This window comes from Sphaerodactylus townsendi, linkage group LG07, assembly GCF_021028975.2.
Source record: "Sphaerodactylus townsendi isolate TG3544 linkage group LG07, MPM_Stown_v2.3, whole genome shotgun sequence".
NCBI classification, from domain to species: domain Eukaryota; kingdom Metazoa; phylum Chordata; class Lepidosauria; order Squamata; family Sphaerodactylidae; genus Sphaerodactylus; species Sphaerodactylus townsendi.
In genome coordinates this window covers 20901363-20920695 of record NC_059431.1, presented here as the reverse complement: position 1 = coordinate 20920695, position 19333 = coordinate 20901363, and the positions used below count along the sequence as shown (strand labels likewise).

Sequence of the window (19333 nt, the reverse complement as noted above, 5' to 3'; positions counted from 1 at the left end):
CCCTGCGGGCTGGCATCTGCCCTCCCCAAGGCCTGAGGAGGGCAGGAGATGACCTGCAGGGAGGCGGGGGCGGCTCAGACGGTCAGCACGGCAGCAGGTCAGCCCAGGAACCGAGCTGCCGCTGCAGTGCCCATCCGAGCCACCCCCATTTCCAAGCGCAGGGGGGCGCTCGGAACAGGTGTTGTCCCTGGGCACTATTTTCCCTCGATACGCCTCTGGATCCTGACATCAGGATGCAACATGGTTCACACAGGAAACACTGTGTTTCCCCATGAACCTCGCAATCCAGAATCCACCCACCCGAGCATGCTTTCCAGCACAAAATGGTGGCCGCCTGAAGAAGCCAGCATAATGGTGGACGGAAAAGGGGGGGAATAGAATGCTTCCTGCTTGCTGTAGTTCACACAGGCAATCAGTAAGCATCTGATACCCGGGTTAAAGACGACTAACTTAGCGACTTTCATTTAACCGGGGTTCAGCCAAATATAACAGGTTAGAAGCATGTGGGGGCGGGGCGAGTTCTGTGGGAATTTCTCCCCCATCACGCTTTTGTCACATTATATTTGGCCTGTATGGAATCACATAAAGAGAAGAAAAAGAGATTATCCACACAGAAATTATCCGTACAAAGATAGCCCTTATTTTTAAAACAGTGGCATAGTATTAAACCAAAGGAATCAATGCAGCCTTAGGGATTACCATTTTGCGACTTATGCTTTAATTCAGAAAAATTTGATAGTATTATAAAGATGCTCTTTCTACTTGTTTTGACACACGGATTTTGTAACAGAAAGATGGATGTAACATGTCACTAAGTAATCATTATTATTAAGAGAGAGAGAGAGAGAGAGAATTACGTTCCTTTAAGTTGCTTGGAAGTTTGAAGCCCAGATAGAATGCATAGGCAGGTTTGGAAAGTCTGAAAAATTGCTAAGGCAATCCCAGCCCCTCCTCCCTTGGTGCCATTTCATAAGCGTTCGCTTTTTATTATTGAATTCTTGAAGGCTGCGCAATCCCCCTCGCCTGGGCTTGACCACAAAACAGAAGTTATTTTCTACCTCTCTCTTGCCACAAGTTTTGCCTTCCCCTCTTGCGTAGATGGATGGTGTTGCTTCATTGTTTTTGTATTGGAGCAAGATTGAGTGCCGCGGTCACAATAGTATTTTTGCGTACAGCTGAAAAAAAGCTCCTCCCCTCCCCCTTCCAAAGGAATACAATGGAAGGTGCTGCAGGATTGGGTGGGGAAGAAAGTATTGAAAAGAACTTGAAAGGCCTGTTTGCTTATCTCTACATCTGCTTGCAAATCAATCTGCGCCAGCAAGCTTGGGCGGAGGGGGGGGGAGGGGGAGGTTGCTGCTGTTATTATGCCATCTATCACAGGATATGACCTGGTTCTCACCAGTGTCTGGCTTATGTGTGTGTTACGTGTGGTCAAGTCACTTCTGACATATGGCAACCGCATGAATTAATGACCTCCAAACTATCCTGACATTAACAGCCTTGCTTTGGAATTTGCTGCGGCTTCCTTTATTTAGTCTTAAACTAGGATTGTCATGTCCCCTCTGGCCACCAGTGGGGGCAGATGGATTAAGGTTGCCAACTCTTGATCGGGAAAGTCTGGAGACTTGGGGGTGGATCATGGGGAGGACGGAGTCCTCAGTGTGGCCCAATGCCATACAGTCTACCACCAAAGTTGCCATCTTCTCCAGGAGAATTGATCTCTGTAGTCTGGAGTTGAGCTGTATTTCTGAGATATCCCCAGGCCCCACCTGGAGGCTGGCATCCCTACCATGGCCTATGCTATTCCATTATTTATTTGGAAAATGTATATGTTGCCTCTCTAGAGACTTGTTGGAGGAAGCGCTGAGATGCTTCTCCAGATTGTCAACATTATTATCAAATGGTCTCTTGGACCATTTCAGTTTGGGAGAACAACATGGGGATGGGTCACAAACCTCTTCTGTATGTTTGCTGCAGGTCTGATACAAATCAGTTAGCACATGCATGGGAACTGAAGATTTCCCACAATTCATCTCTTATTGTTATGCAGGGTGGGGACCCCCAACTTAACCTGTGTATTGTGTGTCTTCTCTCCACCCCCAGTCTGCCTGCTTCCAGCCCTCAGTGGTCCTCTGCAGGAAGAAAAGGGGACAATGTAGTTTAGTGACTGGGGTTGTACACATAGAGAGCCAGCGTGGTGTAGTGGGTGCACTCTAATTTGATTCCCCGCTCTGCCACTTGAGCTGTGGATGCTTATCTGGGGAATTCAGATCTGCATAGTTTTTGATCAGGGAAGTCTTCTTTAACCTCTCGATTATTTGTATAACATCTGGAAATGTGCAGAGGCGTAGCTCCAAGGGGACGAGGGGGCAACGCACCGGGCGTGTGCCCCTGTGGAGGTGTGGCGAGGGCGTTCCATAGGCGCGGCAGAAGCATACTGGGGCCGGGACAGGGGCAAAGGACACACCTGTGCACCAGGCGCTTTTCCTCCTTGCTACGCCTCTGGAAATGTGTATGTGTTAAGTACCATCAGGTTGCTTCCAATTTATGGCGACCCCATGAATCAGTCCTGCAAAATGTCCTCTTGTTGAAAGCCTTGCTCAGGTCTTGCAAACGAAAGATTTTGGCTTCCTTAAAGTCAATCCATCTCATGTCGGGTCTTCATCTTTTCCTGTTGCCTTCAGTTTTTCCTAGCATTATTTTTTCCAGTGACTCTTTTCTTGTAATGTAACTAAGGTACGATAGCCTCAGTTTAATCATTTTAGCTTCTAGGGAGAATTCGATCTTAATTTGATTTAGAACATACTTATTTGTCTTTTTGACAGTCCACTGTGTCCATAAAACTCTAATCCAGTACCACCTTTCAAATGCATTAACTGTCTTCATGTCACTTTCATTCATTGTCCAAATTTCAACCCCATGCATAGTAATGGGGAGTACTGTAGCCCAAATGAACTTGATTTTGGTCACAAGCAACACATTCTTACATTTAAGATTTTTTTTCTGCCTCCTTCATGGCTGTCTTTCCAAGTCTCAATCTGCTTTTGATTTCTTGGTTGCAGTCTCCCTTTTGGTTGATGGTTGAACCAAGAAATAGAAAATTTTGAACAGTTTTGATTTCGTCATCATCAGCCTTAAAGTTGCGTAACCCCCCAGTAGTCAATACTTTTATCTCCTTGATGTTCAGTTGTAATCCTGCTTTGACTCTTGCTGCTTTAACCTCCATCAGTAGTCGTTTCTTCACTGTTTCCTGCCAGAAAGGTGTCGTCATCTGCATACCTCAAATTCTTCATGTTCCTTCTAGCAAGTTTCACTTCACCTTCATCTAAATGTAATCCTGTTTTCCTTATAAGATGTCCTGCATATCTTTAACAACCATTCATCATACGATGGCAATTCTTGTGTCTTCCAATATCTGTCGTTAAATAATAAAGAAGTGTTTTGTGTCTTTGTAATATAGCATCATTAGAGTCCCAGATTGATAGAAGGTATAGGTCAGGTCGTTTCTGAAACTTGTAATTTAATATGATTTCTATTTAATATGAATTCTAAGGTAGAATCCTGCTGTTATCTGCATAGCTTAAGACTATTATTAACCTATTTATTAGTATTTTGTATCTATGTATGTGTGTGTGTGTATGTATATATTTCGCACTATATTTATGTACTAGAAAAACCACTTTTTCTTATGTAACTATCACTTGCAAATGTTAAGTACATTGTATTGTCGAAGGCTTTCACGGCCGGAATCACTTGGGTGCTGTGTGGTTTCCGGGCTGTATGGCCGTGTTCTAGCAGCATTCTCTCCTGATGTTTCGCCTGCATCTGTGGCTGGCATCTTCAGAGGATCCTCTGAAGATGCCAGCCACAGATGCAGGCGAAACATCAGGAGAGAATGCTGCTAGAACACGGCCATACAGCCCGGAAACCACACAGCACCCAAGTTAAGTACATTGTTTATAATTTATGTGGCAGATCATATTCTGTTGTTACTGGAACCACTTTAAGTCAGATTGTCTGCCAATTAATATGCATTCCTAAACGATAAACCAATTAAAAAGATTTAAACAAGATGTCCTGCATATAGCAAGGTAAAGGTAAAGGTAGTCTCTTCACAGAAACCAGGTCATTACTGACCCTTGGGGTGACCTCACATTACAATGTTTACTAGGGAGGCTATTTTTGTGGAGTGGTTGGCCATTGCCTTCCATAGTCATCTAAACTTTACCCCCAAGCTGCATATAGATGGAAGAGATTTTTTTTTTTGGCCTTCAAGTCACAACAGACTCCATGGGGATCTCACGGCAAGAGGCTCTGGAGGTGGTGTACCATTGCCTGCCTCTGCATTGTGACTCTGGTATTCCTTGGAAGTCTCCCATCCAAATATTAGCCGAGCTCAAAGCTGAGACCATGTGACTGGCTCAAGTTCACCCAACAAGATTACATGGTGCAAGTGGGGATTTGAACCTAGGTTTCCCAGGTCGTAGTCCCGTGGTGGCGAACCTTTGGCACTCCAGATGTTATGGACTACAATTCCCATCAGCCCCTGTCAATTGGCCATGCTGGCAGGGGCTGATGGGAAATTGTAGTACATAACATCTGGAGTGCCAAAGGTTCGCCACAACTGTCTGTCACCTTAACCACTACACAACGCTGCCTCTGATTGAAGAGATAGGGAGATAAAATATATCCTTGTCTGGCACCTTTGCTAGTTGGAAACTATTCTGTTTCTCTGTGTTCTGTCCTAACAGTAGCCTATTGACAAGAGTACAGGTTGTACATCAAAACAATCATATATTGTGGCACACTCAATAGTACTGCACCACTATGTAATTTACAATACAATGATATAATCGGCAGGGATTATTTTCTTGCTGGTTTAACCTGGATTATACACAGAGAGACCAATATGCTTTCCTTTTATTGCATAATCTTAAATTATGTGGAGATCAGAGGAAACACTTTCTTCCATGGAACCTTGACACGGGGAGAAAATTGGCACAGGACAGAATATGTTCACTTTATAAACTGGAGGAAACAGACTAAGAGACAAGAATTTCATGACAATAAAGAAGGAAGTTTAACTGGTCACAGAGGAGGAAGGATGAATATTGCCTCGAAGCACGGTCGGGGTTTTCAGGAAGACACACGCAGCTCTCAGAAGGACACCTTTGAGCACCACTATTTCAGCGCCAGCTGTGGCTTGTGAGACCCAACAATGTAAGAGATCCGTTACATCCTTATCTAGGTAATTGGCTGCAGAGGACTGTGGTTTGTTGACAGTGTTACTTCTCTTGCATTTCTGAGATGTTGCCTGTTCATCTGGACAGATAGGCATGCCCATTGTTCCATACAATTCCAGCTCAAGGTGATGGAAATGCAAAAAAAAAGAGTATTTGATTGTAAATATTTTAACAATTTGGAAAAGGTTGAATATGCTCTGAATATCCTTGAGTGAAAGTAGCATTGCTTGCACAGAAGCTACATCTGGTGCAAACAGCATTTGTCGGTGCTTATGGGCTTTAGAAACACCTGCTTTGCTGTCTCTGGTTAGCAATCTGGTATCATCTCTGTCCTTTCAGAAGTTTAAGCTATTGATCACAGGACTCAAAAATCAATGGGGGAAGTTCAATAGTTATGAGGAGGAGTCAAGCAAACTGGCAAATCTCTTCGTCCCAGACGACTACTTTGAAGGTGATAGGTTTTCCAGAAATCAAACACGTGGTCAGCAGGTATAAATGTGATTGTGGGTTGGGGAGGGGAAAAATGCAGGTTTTTAATTTGCATGTGTGCAAAAAGGTTATTTCAAATGTACTACTCCCCCAGAGAGAGCCGGCATGGTATAGTGGTTAACAGCAGTAGACTCTAACCTGGAGAACCAGGTTTGATTCTCCACTCCTCCACTTGAAGCCTGGTGGGTGACCTTGGGCCAGTCACAGTTCTCTCAGAAACCTCTCAGCCCATACGGAGGCAGGCAGTTGCAAACCATCCCTGAATGTGACTTGCCTTGAAAACCCTTGCCCTAAGTCTGCTGTGACTTGACAGCCATTTTCCACCACAACTCTTCTTATTGCTAGCACTAAAATGGCGCTTTCCTTGGTCCAGAACACAAGGCGAGAAATCCTTATCCCAATTTTACTATGGCAAGTTCCACGCATGTTGTTTGCCCAGGTTTTCTTGCTGTTGGAGAGCAGGTTTCATTTCCTGCATCCGCCCCCCACTATCAGGATGTATCCGTGCATCTCACGGGACTCCCTTAGCTTTTCTCTGATCTTTCTCGAACAGGCTTTTAAGTGAAGTTTTGGAAAAGATCACAGCTAAGCCCAGATCGTTGCTGTGAGATTGAGACAGTTCAGATCTTCCCTGTCTTCCCTGCATGACAGTATTTTCCCTGCCCCTATTTCAGCAGCAGCCATTTCATCTCCCTGCCCCGCCCCAGGGCTTTTTTTGGGTTCTAAATTAATTGAGAGTTGAACGTAGTTACAATGATATCACTGTTGCATCAAGTGCTTTGAATTTTCATCTTTCATTTTTCAAGAAGCCTCTAGCTCCGTGGTGGCGAACCTTTGGCACTCCAGATGTTATGGACTACAATTCCCACCAGCCCCTGCCAGCATGGTCAATTGGCCATGCTGGCAGGGGCTGATGGGAATTGTAGCCCATAACATCTGGAGTGCCAAAGGTTCGCCACCACTGCCTGAGTTCCAGCTCCTCCTTTCCTTGCAGAGATATGAGGGAGGAAGCATCTCTCTTCAACCAAAAGGACTAAAGAATTTCACGAAAGCTGGGAGTTCAGAGACCCTGATATACAGAGTGATATATTGTTATATAATGATATTCAATTGCTTATTTTTTTTAAAAAAACAACAACTGAAAAACCTGGGTAATGGGGGTCTCCAGACCTGACCCACTTTCTCCACAGTGTCAAATCAGCTCCAGGGCATATAGTATTAAATATCTGCAGTTTGGGTTTTTTAAATATTCAATTTTATTTTCATATGATTAAAATACACTGTTACAAACCAAGTAATGCTGTGTTTCTCTGAAAATAAGACAGTGTCTTATTTTATATTAATCCCAAAAAAGCGCTATGTCAGTGATGGCAAACCTTTTCGAAAGCGAGTGCCCAAATTGCAACCCAAAACCCACTTATTTATTGCAAAATGCCAACACGGCAATTTAAACTGAATACTGAGGTTTTAGTTTAGAAAAAGCGGTTGGCTCCGAGGTGCGCGTTACTCAGGAGTAAGCTTGGTGAAGCAACTGTGCAACGCTTCAAATGGGCGAATCACGACCCTAGGAGGGTTTACTCAGAAGCAAGCCCCATTGCCAGAAACCGAGTTTACTCCCAGGTAAAGGATTGTGCCCAGGCCAGCCTAGATGTGTGTGTGTGTGTTTGGGGGGCGTGATTTTCCACCCCCCACATGATGAACACTGTGTGCGCGTGCCCACAGAGAGGGCTCTGAGTGCCACCTCGGGCACCCGTGCCATAGGTTCGCCACCACTGTGCTATGTCTTATTTTCAGCGGATGTCTTATTTTTCCGCTCCACAGCTGCATGCTCTGGTGTTCTGTTCGACGGGCATGCTTCCAAACAAAAACTTTGCAATGTCTTACTTTCGGGGGATGTTTTATATTTAGCACTTCAGCAAAACCTCTACTATGTCAGCAGCAGTGGCGTAGGAGGTTAAGAGCTCGTGTATCTAATCTGGAGGAACCGGGTTTGATTCCCAGCTCTGCCGCCTGAGCTGTGGAGGCTTATCTGGGGAATTCAGATTAGCCTGTACACTCCCACACATGCCAGCTGGGTGACCTTGGGCTAGTCACAGCTTCTCGGAGCTCTCTCAGCCCCACCCACCTCACAGGGTGTTTGTTGTGAGGGGGGAAGGGCAAGGAGATTGTAAGCCCCTTTGAATCTCCTGCAGGAGAGAAAGGGGGGATATAAATCTAAACTCTTCTTCTTCTTCTCAGGGGATGTCTTATTTTCGGAGAAACAGGGTATGTGAAGCTGGCGTACATCTATAGATGTCCGAACTTAGGATTTCTTAAATTCCAATTAAAGTTTTCAAGTCCAAACAGGTTCTAAGATCTAAGTACATCATTTTATTCTTATACATCTGGCCCCCATTATCCCTGGTTTACCCAGTCTTTGACTTATGTAGTCCAAAGGAAATCCATTTTCTTCCATAATCTGTAGACAGTCTGTTATGCACCAAAGTTGTCAGCTTCGCTATTGTCCATCTTGCTGCAAAGACAGCTCTGGCTATTGTCACCTTGTAAACAGTTCATTATATACTTTGGGAATGTCATTTGGCAAAATATTTCAGCACATACTTTTCCTTTCTTACACAAACACCACTTTCAATATCTTTTGCATTTCATCATGTATCATAATCCAGTGTTTCCTTGCTTGTGGACATACCTACCACAAACGATAAGAAGTAGCACCTGTATTCTGACTCTCCCAACATTTTTCCACTATAACCATTATTAACTTTGGCTATTTCTTTAAGTGCAATATACCATCTAAAACATTCTCTACCAGTTTCTCTTTGCATTTGACATTTTGTGAATTTAATTTCTTTAGTTCAAAGACTATCTCTTTGTTTCATACTAATATTTTCTCCCAAATTTTACATCCATTTTATCATCAAGCCTTTTACTTGTTCTGTTTCTGTATGATGTAACAGTTTGTATCAACATGATATGGGAGTGAACGAGGGGTTCTACCTTCTCCACACTGTTTACCCTAGCTGAAATGGCTGCAGGGACATTATTTGTCTGATTTGGCATGGTGTGCACGTACAGCTCCAAATTTGGGCTAACTTCCCCTCCCCAGGACTGTTTCAGCTTTGGGAAATTGGCATGGGGACATGAGCCCATATCTTCACAACACAGTCCTGAGCTGACTCGCACCTTATAGATTTTTAGATTTTTATAGACAGCCAGCGTGGTGTAGTGGTTATGAGCAGGTGGACTCTAATCCGGAAAACTGGGTTTGTTTCCCCACTCTTCCACATGAGCAGTGGACTCTTATCTGGTAAGCCAGATTTATTTCCCCACACCTACACTCCTGCTGGGTGACCTTGGGCCAGTCACTCTTAATTCAGAATGCTTTCAGCCACACCTACTTCACAAGGTGTCTGTTGTGGGGAGAGGAAGGGAAAGGAGTTTGTAAGCTGCCTTGAGTCTCCTTACAGGAGAGAAAGGTGGGATATAAATCCAAACTACTCCTCCTCTTCTTCTTCTAAAGACATTCCCCATGGCTACTTTGCAGCTGCAGGGAAATCAAGGCAGGTCTGGGGAAAAATATCATGTAGTTTGGTCCCAAGATAACAAAAAATAGCATGATGGGGAAAGATTAATTTAATGTTCATTTGTGTGCTACTTTTTATCCCATCCTTCTGAGGACCTCAGAGCAGAATTCATGATTCTCTGTTTAGCCCTCCGACAACACTGGCCGTTTCCCCACTTTTAAAAATGACGTCGGTTTCATCCGGCATGGACCTTTTCTACGCGGGGATTGTGTTCCCCGGCTTTCCCACTGCCCCGCGCAGAGCGCGAGGTCATCAAAAGGCGCCGTTTTCAGCAGCGCCAGAAATGACGCGCGTTGAGGGGGCGCTGAAAGGCCAGAGCCTGAGGCGGCTCGCTGTCGCCGCTTCTGTAGTGGAGGCAAGTGCCGGTAACCTGCGCGATAACTTTGGCAAGAGTAGCGCCAAGTAGCAAATCCGCGGTGAGTGCGGTGTCGCTCCACTGATGATAAGGCGAAAGCGCCAGAGGCTCGGCAGGGGAACTCTATGGCACTTCAGATGTTCATGAACTACAATTCACATCATCCCTGCCAGCATCGCCAATTGGCCATGCTGGCAGGGTTGAAGCAAATTCAGCAGTCTTCACAACATCTGGCGCCGCGAAAGGTTTGCCACCGTTTACCGGGTTGGCTGAGAAAATGTGGCGTTGCCCACAGTCCCCAAAACAAACTTCGCGCCCGGATGGTAAGTCCCCTGGAACTGCAGCTTCATCTTGCGATTTAAACATGCGATCAGTTCGCAGCCCAGAAGAAGCGCTTGGATGACTTGGAGGGTGATCGATTCCCAGGCCCCGTTCTTCAAATCGAGGGCCCTGTCCTCCTCAGTTCGTACTTTAATTATCCACAAATCTTCACGAGTTTCCCAACCTGGTTCTGGCAGCCCTTCCCCCCTGGCTGATGTCCAGGGGCAACTATCAACCATGTTTGCGACAGAATGGAGATTTGACCCTGCACCTCCTAAATCCGAGGCTAACAACTGATCCACTACTCCAAGTGACACTCCTCATGCAACGTGGCTCTGATACAAACAGAGTACCCTGCAAAGCTGCAATTTGAGTAGCAGGGGATGTATTGTCGAAAGCTTTCACGGCCAGATTCAACTGTTTGTTGTGGGTTTTCCGGGCTGTGTGGCCGTGGTCTGGTAGATCTTGTTCCAAAGATCTGCCAGACCCTGGAACAAGGAACAAGATCTACCAGACCATGGCCACACAACCCGGAAAACCCACAACAGACAGCAGGGGATCTGTTCACAGTTTTCACATCTAGTTTCCCCTTGATTTCAGAATTAGCTGAAGCTTAATGCTGCAGAGCTTCAGCGATTCTGCATTTTGCAGGGACATTTCACAACTTCCTGATCACCACGGTTAGAAAACGTACTGTACATTGTTAGAGCACTGTTCTATACCTGAAGGCCACTGCCGAGTTATTGATGAGCAATGCCAGTCATATTCTTCTGGCGTTACGTGCCGCGTACGCCACCATTTTCCAACAAACCAAATTTTGCAGTTAACAGGCAGTGATATCTTCTGCCAGATGTCCTGAGACTCTGAAATGCATTGTCCACCTAGAGCTTGATTAATTTGTTTAAGTACCTTGAGGAACCAAACCTGTAAAATGAAGATTCTGCCTGTTCCGCCTCCTGGTCCTGTTTATCAAAGAGAGAGACTACTCAGTATTTCAGAGAGCAGAGAATTGGATGGGAATGTGTAGGATCTGTCTTTCTCTGGTTCTCATTTAACTTCTGTTCTAGAAATCAGATTCTGTATGGAATTCCATATACATTTAAACAGCCGTGTACTTCTGTTTTTGTAAATCACATACCAGTTCAATGCTGCCGGCTCCAGTGGGGTTGCTCCTAATTTCCATTTAATGTAAATGATTCTGTGTTTTGCTGCCTAGCTTTTAATTCTGCCTTCCTAAAACAAAACCAATCATACGTTAATAGAGAAGTTTCATTGTGTGCTGAAACACTGCATGTACTGTGTTATGCTTAACCTTGAATGAATATTTTAAGCCTCACCACTTTCCCTTTTTAGAACACCGTGGATTATAAATTCTTTTGCACCCTCTGATGTATATTCACAACCAGCATTTCGAAAATTGATATGGAGTGTGATGGATCACACCAAGTTTCTGCCAACATTTGGATTTCAATCCCGACCTGACTAGCCTATTATATAAAAGGCTAGCTGTGCGGCAACGACTCACTTCCAGTCAATTGTCATGCACAACTCACTTCCAACCAATAGCCATGCACACATGGCTTGGGGGTGGAACTTGCACAGAATGGGTTAAAAACAACATAAACAAAACAATGGAATGTGACAGCTCCTCTCTCTCTCTCTTGCATTTTCCCTTCTCCCCCACTGCTGAATTGTTATAGTCACTATAATTCACTATAACGTCTGCAGCTGCCTGAGGAAGAGCAGGCCCAGGCATCAACCACTCCGCATGGCTGATGGCAGGTCACGACTGCAGGCAGCTGCAACTGCGCCATTAACTGTTGCATGGTGATACAGGCATCCGAGAAGAGAAGCAGACATCCAGAGACAGAAGGAGAAGGAGGAGTGAGCTGGTGAAATGGAGCCGAGGGGGGAGGAAAGGGAGGAGGGATCGCCCCCCAGTGGGTGTCATTAACCCTTGCATGTTCATGCAGACATCTGGGAAGAAAAAGAGGACAAGGAAGGAGCTGGTGATGTGTGGCCAAGGGGGCAGGAAAGGCAGGAAGGATCGCTGCCCTTGGTGGGCATCATTAACCTACCAGCAGTTTTCCAAATCCCATTGGATTTCTTCATACAACAGGCTTTACTGCTAGCGGTGGCCAACCTATGGTGCTCCAGATATTCATGGACCAATTGGCCATGCTGGCAAACACTGATGAGAATTGTAGTCCATGAACATCTGGAGCATCATAGGTTGGCCACCCCTATTCTAGTTAGAAGCATGAGAGGGAGAGAGATCACGTCTGATTGGCTGGAGGAGAGATTGCTAGTTAATCAGTTGGTGGTTATTTTGAATTGAAAAGACAGCTGGAGGAGAGTTTTGGAGAAGCAGAGGTTGAGTGAGCAACTCTGTACTCTTGGCTGAAAGTTTTGCTTTCTGTGGGGATTGTGGCTGGTCCGATCTGTGTTCCCTGAAGGCAGTTTAACACAGACACACACAGGGATATTTTTTATCTTTGTGAAAGACACGCTGAAAAGAGGGTGAGGCTTCTAATTCAGTCAGTACCTGAAGAGGGACAGAATTATTCTGAGGGTCAGAAGGCCAAAAACCTGATTATAATTCATGTGAGTAGAGAATAACCATGTGGTATATTATCCTTAATCTGGTCTCAGGTCAAACTTCTAAAGTTTTTACCTCAGGGTAAAAGTATTCACTCAAGCTATAGAGTTCTGATAACTCTGGCATCTGAAGATGCACAGACCTACATAGAATTATAAATTCTTAAGAAAAAAATGCCAGCATTTGAAAGCTTTCAGTATATTAAGTTATTTTTAACAACTTTCCAGGGACTGAGAAATATGTCCAAATCTTGTAACAGTGTCTAATTTGAAACAGAAACATCGCTTAGTAAACAACTGCTTGATATTGCAACTCACCTTTTTTCTTTTTGAGACAACACCATGCCACTTAGTTTTAACACATTTTTCTAGTTCCATTTTTTAACTGCTCAGAGTCTCTAGTGCCAATTCATTTTTGACAAGGAACAGAGTGGAGAATTACAGTGACACTCTACAGCTTTCTGGGGAGGTCCTTAGGACTGAGTGGGAAAACCCAGTTTATTGAACAAACACGGTATATTTTACTTTAAGGGTGGGACAAGATTTATATACCTTAATAACATCACTCACACACTACACTATAGGTGTCAAACTTGTGGCCCTCCAGATGTTATGGACTACAGTTCCCATCATCCCTTGCCAGCATCATGCTGGCAGGGGATGATGGGAACTGTAGTCCATTACATCTGGAGGGCCGTGAGTTTGACACCTGTGCACTACACTCATGAAGTAAGGGCTTCTCAGTTCCAAAGGGCACAGACTGATGATCTTTTGGAGGAAAAAATTGTCCTCATCACAGAAATTTATTAAATGTTGCTTGTTATCTTATTTCCCAGTGAGCCTCTGAGCTTTTGTTCCTGGCTGGAGCTGAAGACAAGGATGTAGAGGAGAGCAAAATGCCATCAGATGTGTTGTCATCAGTATTTATACTGCTATTTTCACTAAACACGTTGTTGGTTAATGGTGAGTACCTGGATTTATTTGGAAAATAAGATCCTGGTGAAAATTTAGAACTCTGTAGAACAGTCCCAAAACAGCTCGCACAGGTAGCCCAATCTGGAGGAGGGGGTGGACCTACCTCTAAAGCTGGTCCAGCCTTGTACCGGCACAGGTGCTGCCGCCCCTTCCCCCCACCGGTGCAAGGGGCAAATGAGCCAGTGGAGGGTCCAATACATGAGTGGCTGGGTACCCCTCAGTCTCGCTGCCACAAAGTTGGGGCTGTGCTACTATCTGAAATGGATGCCAGCTTGGGGAAGCAGGCTGGAATGTCCTCAGCAGCACATCCAATGTTAGTCAGCTCCCACCTAGGGGTTGTGGCCAGTTGTGCCCCCATGCTGGTGTCCTGTTGGGTGGTGTAAGTCCACTGGCCCCTTTCTGGAGGCAGGGAGGGGTTTTGCTTTTTTCCCCACTCACTGCACCTGTGGAAATCCCTCGAGAGGGAGCAGGGCAGTGCACGTGCAGAACTGTCCCTGGCCGCCTCCATGGTCTGGATTGAGCTGTAAGGTAGGCTGACCATCTGTCCCGCTTTTGGCGGGACCGTCACGCCTTTAAACAATTTGTCCCGCGTCCCGCGGGTTCTGCAAATTGTCCCGATTTTTTGGGAGGCTGCTGCACTGCCTTCTGGGGCGCAAGGCAGTGCGGCAGCCTCCCGTGCGCCCGGCCGCAGGAGCCCTGTCACAGGGCGGCAAACGGCAAGCCCCAGAAGCCCGTGCGCTTCTGCGGCTGTGCGCGCGCGGCCGCTTTCCCCGTCCCGGATCCCAAAGGTGACCATTTGGTCACCTTACTGTAAGGCCCCTTCCGCACATGCAGAATAATGCACTTTCAATCCACTTTCAGTGCACTTTGAAGCTGGATTTTACTGTGCAGAACAGCAAAATCCACTTTCAAACAATTGTGAACATGGACTGAATGTGCATTATTCTGCATGTGCGGAATGGGCCTGAGACCCACAAATGGATTTTGAATATGGTTTGAATGGCTCCATGTTCTTCTTGACTTCACTGGTGATTTTAGGTAAGAGTCGGCACTCGGATGATATGATAGGTGTTAGAGATAAATAACTCAATGAATCAGGGTTGGTGTTATGCTACCTCAGCCTCTTTCTCAGTACACAATCTACAGAACACTTTAAGCCCTACTAATCCTTTGCATTTGACCTACTGAAACTTAGCCTCTTCCTTCGTGGTACAGAACTGGGTGGTGGGATTTGAGCTGCTGGCGATCAACAGGTGCATGGGAGAGGTGATGATTTTAAGGCCATCAGGTGAGGGGAGCAGCGCTTGTTCTCCACCTCCCGGCACCCCTTGCTTTCATCATTCTGCAGAAATCCACAGCATTAATTTGTTTCTGCCTGCCAACTGCCTGCGACTTTGTGACATGTTTGCTGTGGCTGCTCAGACTTCCTTCTGCTAGCCCTGCTCCCTGCCAGCTAGTCCACTTGCCTGCTCCTTTACCGTCTCAGTTCTAAAAAGAGGAGGATGTTAATTCAAAAACGAAAAAATTGATGCTGGACTAGATGGACCACTCGTCTGAGCCACCAGGGTGCTTTTTATGTTCTAAGTTCCTGTTGTTCAAAAGGAGATATCCGCACTCCAGACAGACTCAATAAGGTTTAACGCTCATTCCCTCTCTATAAATGAAGCAGGTAATTGTAATTCCAGAGGGGGCAGTTGGGGCTAGAAGTTTCAATTAAAACAAACAACAGCAGGGAAATGGAAACTGAATTATCTAACTGGTTCTGGTGGTTTTTCCGGACTGTGTGGCCGTGGTTTGTGTGTAACAGACTTCCCTCTGTGATACACCTGTGAAGATGTCAGCCACAGATGCAGGCAAAACGTTAGAAAAAAGATCCACCAGACCACGGCCACACAGCCCGGAAAACCCACCAGAACCAGTTGAATCCGGCCATGAAAGCCTTCAGCAAGAAAACCAAAGCTTGTGGGTGGGGGGCGGAGTCATATTTTCAACATCCTCGCTAAACCTCACTTCCCATTAGGAAAACCAGTAAAACATCTCTAAACAGTTTAAAGAGACAGATTTCCCCACTTTTATTTGCTGTTAGACTTGTACATACAAGTTCATTTGCAAGAGGAACAGCTCAGCTGTAAAAAGGATGATTGCTATCCCTACAAACAGCTGAAACCCCTCAGAAAGATCCATACAAATCAAAGCAAAGATCAGTTAGAACAAACAGTGGGAGGAAACGGGACCAGATTTAGGCATCTCTGTTATGAAAAGCTTATGTAGACTGTACATTTTTTCACTTGATGCCTGAAACTGTACAAATCCTGGCAACCTGCTGGGAGAAGCAGCACCATTCCTGTGATGTCTCTACTGCCGAAACCAGACTCTCTAGGGTGTTCTGTGTTCTGACCAGAAAAGGATGTCAGCTGCAGCAAAGACTCTGCAGGAAGATGCATAAATTAACTTCAGCTCCCCTAGCCCCAGCAGGTTTGTTTTTTCTTGCACAGTATCTTCCAAACTACAGCCATGGAGGCTGAAATGGGTATGTGATGCTGACAGATTTTTAAAATATCTTGGTTATTTATCACCTACCCTTCCTGCAGAGACTTCTACGGGGACATCTCATTTTGTCCTCAGAACTGTCAGCCAGCATTAGGGGATGGAATCATTCACCTTCAGTTCTAGAACCCTAGACTACCTTGGAGGCATGTGTCATATGTTCCTAAAAGGTGTAAATTATAAGCTCGTTCATCCTGACCTGGATGGCCCAGGCTAGCCTGATCTTGTCAGATCTCAAGAGCTAAGCAGGGTTTGCTCTGGGTAGTGTTTGGGAAAGAGACCTCCAAAGAATGCATGGGTTGCTATGCAGAGGAAGCAGTGACAAACCATCTCTGAATGTCTTTTGCCTTGAAACATTGCCTTGAAATCATCACCTATGGGTGATGGTAAGTTAGCTGCAACTTGATGGCACTTTCCGCCACAATGGGAAGAAGAAGAAGAAGAGGAGGAGGAGGAGGAGGAGGAGGAGGCAGCGGCAACGGCAGCAGCAGCGGCAGGAGGAGGAGGAGGAGGAGGAGGAGGAGTTTGGATTTATATCCCCCCTTTCTCTCCTGCAGGAGACTCAAAGGGCTTACAATCTCCTTGCCTGTCCCCCCTCACAACAAACACCCTGTGAGGTAGATGGGGCTGAGAGAGCTCAGATGAACTGTGACTAGCCCAAGATCACCCAGCTGGCGTGTGTGGGAGTGTACAGGCTAATCTGAATTCCCCAGATAAGCCTCCACAGCTCAAGCGGCAGAGTGGGGAGTCAAACCTCCAGATTAGAGTACACCTGCTCTTAACCACTATGCTACTGCTGCTCCTGTGGGTTTTTGGTTGAGGCTACCCATTGTCTGACTGTTCATCTTGCTGACCTCCCAATTTCCAACATGCGTTTCTTAAATCATGCACCCTTCCCCACTTTTCACACACACACCCCTGACAATTTGGTAACTGAACTATGTTGGGAGGGGGATGACATAATTTTGCAGGCTTGGGGGCTTGTGTATTAAGTGGTTGCCATCTGTGGATTTTAAGTTTTATAGAATTTTGGTACTACATTTGATTGTATCATTAATATTATTTTGTATTTTGACCTTGTGTGTAAGCAGCCCTGAGCCCAACTTTAGTTGCAGAGGGTGGGGTATAAATTTAATAAAATAAAATAAGTTGTGTCTTAGCTTCAGGAAACTCATCAGCAAAGGATAGGCATACGCTGGGATCATGATCAGCTGATAAACCAGCAGTGAAGTGAAATCACAGTGAGCGTTCCAGTCTTGTCTATGCTGGATCCCAGTCTTCATTAAATTCTTCTCCCATTCTTGCAGGATATGTTCTGACATCAAATGAGCTGTGGTTAGGTCTTAATGGGCTACAGCAGCAACCTTGCAAACCCATCCAATGAGCTTTTGGCAGAACAGGGATTGTTCATACAAATCTCTCTAGGATAAGACCAGTACTAGTGATGGAAAGCACTTCAAAGCAACCTCATAGGGTTTTCCAAGCAAGTGATGAGCAGAGGTGGATTGCTGTTGCCTGCCTCTGCATAGCAACTCCAGACTTCTTTGGTGGCTTCCCAACCAAGTGCCAATGAGACTGGGCTAGCCTGGGCCATCCTGACCAGGATCCAAGAACATTCCAACTCACTAAAGAAAAAGTATTTCCTGACTTCTACTACTGATAAAGGCAGATGTAAACCCACAGCCCCTTCCCTGAGCTACAAGTCATGCCCTTAACTACACAGCTAAAATTCTGCTGCCACAGAAAATTAAATCTATTATTCTAATTCCTCAGGTAAATCACCTCCTGGAAAGCCCGTGATAACCAACTGCCAGTCTTCAGGAAATGAAACTTTTACTTGCTGGTGGAAGCGTGGTTCAGATGGAGATCTTCCTACAACTCACACTCTGTTGTACAAGACAAATGGGTAAGAAATTATGCCGTGCTTTGTTCTTTCTTTGTTCTCTTTTACAAGTTGAGCTCGCACGCATCCAGGAGAAGAGGACAACACCACGTTGGAGACGTTCATTATTGAGGAAACAATAAGCAATATTTTATATTCCCCTTTCATATACACCCCTGTGAATGTTGAGATTTTAGCCAGGCATACAATTTCTATTTGTACCGAACTGCAGAATCCATACCAAAATTTGTTTTAACATCATATTTTTTTCCAGGATATCAGTTCATATACAATCATGGAGTGCCTCTGTTGGAAGTCAAACTTTTCCAGTTGACTGAAGATCTGTACATTTTCTTCTGAGTAACTCAGCTCATTTCCATCATCACAAACATGGATATGCTTTTGCATAATTGCACCTTGAGTTGCAAACACTAGCTGTTTCCGTACAGCCAAATAACAGCGCTCTAGGGATGGAAAAAACGCTGTCCTTAGGGTTCTGTTTGCACAAGAGGCGACGCTGCATCGCAGCAGCAGCATCCTCGCCCCCCCAAGCGGCACGAAGACGTCACTTTTAAACCTCACTCATTGAGCGAGGTTTTTGAAAAGCGCCGTTTTATCACCGGGCGCGCAGCGTAATCCGCACTCAGCCGCGAGGTCACGAATTTTTGGCCCCTCCAGTCATCTTACAGGGCCTTACTCATAGCGCCTCCTCTGCAGTCTTCCAGGGCAGCTGGAACGACACACCCACGCTGCCCTGTGACCCCCGAGGGTCGGAGGGCAGCATGGGCGTGTCTTAAAGCTGCCCGGAGCTGCAGAGGAACACAAGGTAAGACTCTCGCAGACACGGCAGCATCGGGACTGCCCACATGGGACCATGCGAAAGGACCCGACACTCCACCAGCTTCATCAAATCTGTTGGGAAGCCATTGCCTCTGGCCATGCGGAAACAGCCACTGATACCACAAAACAGTTGAAACTTGTATGTGGTTATCCAATTTGCTAAGCTAAGACAGATCTCTATTAACTGCTGTTTTAAATTATTGTGTTTCAGAGAAGAACATGGCCACGAATGTCCTGACTACATATCTGGAGGCCCCAATTCCTGTCACTTTGATACAAAGCTCCTCAGTTTTCCAACATCATATAGCATCACAGTAAAGGCTACCAATGACCTGGGAAGTAATGTCTCTGATCCTCATTATGTAGATGCAGCATCAGTAGGTAAGTCTCCACTCAGGCAACCAGCTGTCCTGTGGTTCGTCACCCCCAGGAGGAGGCAGTCCTAGAATGGCCAGCTAGCAGCTTTAGCATTTACCACTGTTTGATTAACTTATATGTG

At 45.5% G+C, this 19333-nt stretch overlaps 1 protein-coding gene across 2 annotated transcripts in view; it reads left to right on the top strand.

Annotated features, from left to right (window-relative positions):
- PRLR (prolactin receptor) overlaps positions 1 to 19333 on the top strand; it is a 199551-nt gene that overhangs the window by 160757 nt on the left and 19461 nt on the right. For both annotated transcript variants that reach the window (XM_048503795.1, XM_048503794.1), the window contains 3 exons: positions 13427 to 13553; positions 17886 to 18018; positions 19046 to 19215. In XM_048503795.1, coding sequence (XP_048359752.1) covers positions 13487 to 13553; positions 17886 to 18018; positions 19046 to 19215 — 370 coding nt within the window. In that variant the 5' untranslated portion in view covers positions 13427 to 13486. The remainder of the gene's footprint in view (positions 1 to 13426; positions 13554 to 17885; positions 18019 to 19045; positions 19216 to 19333) is intronic.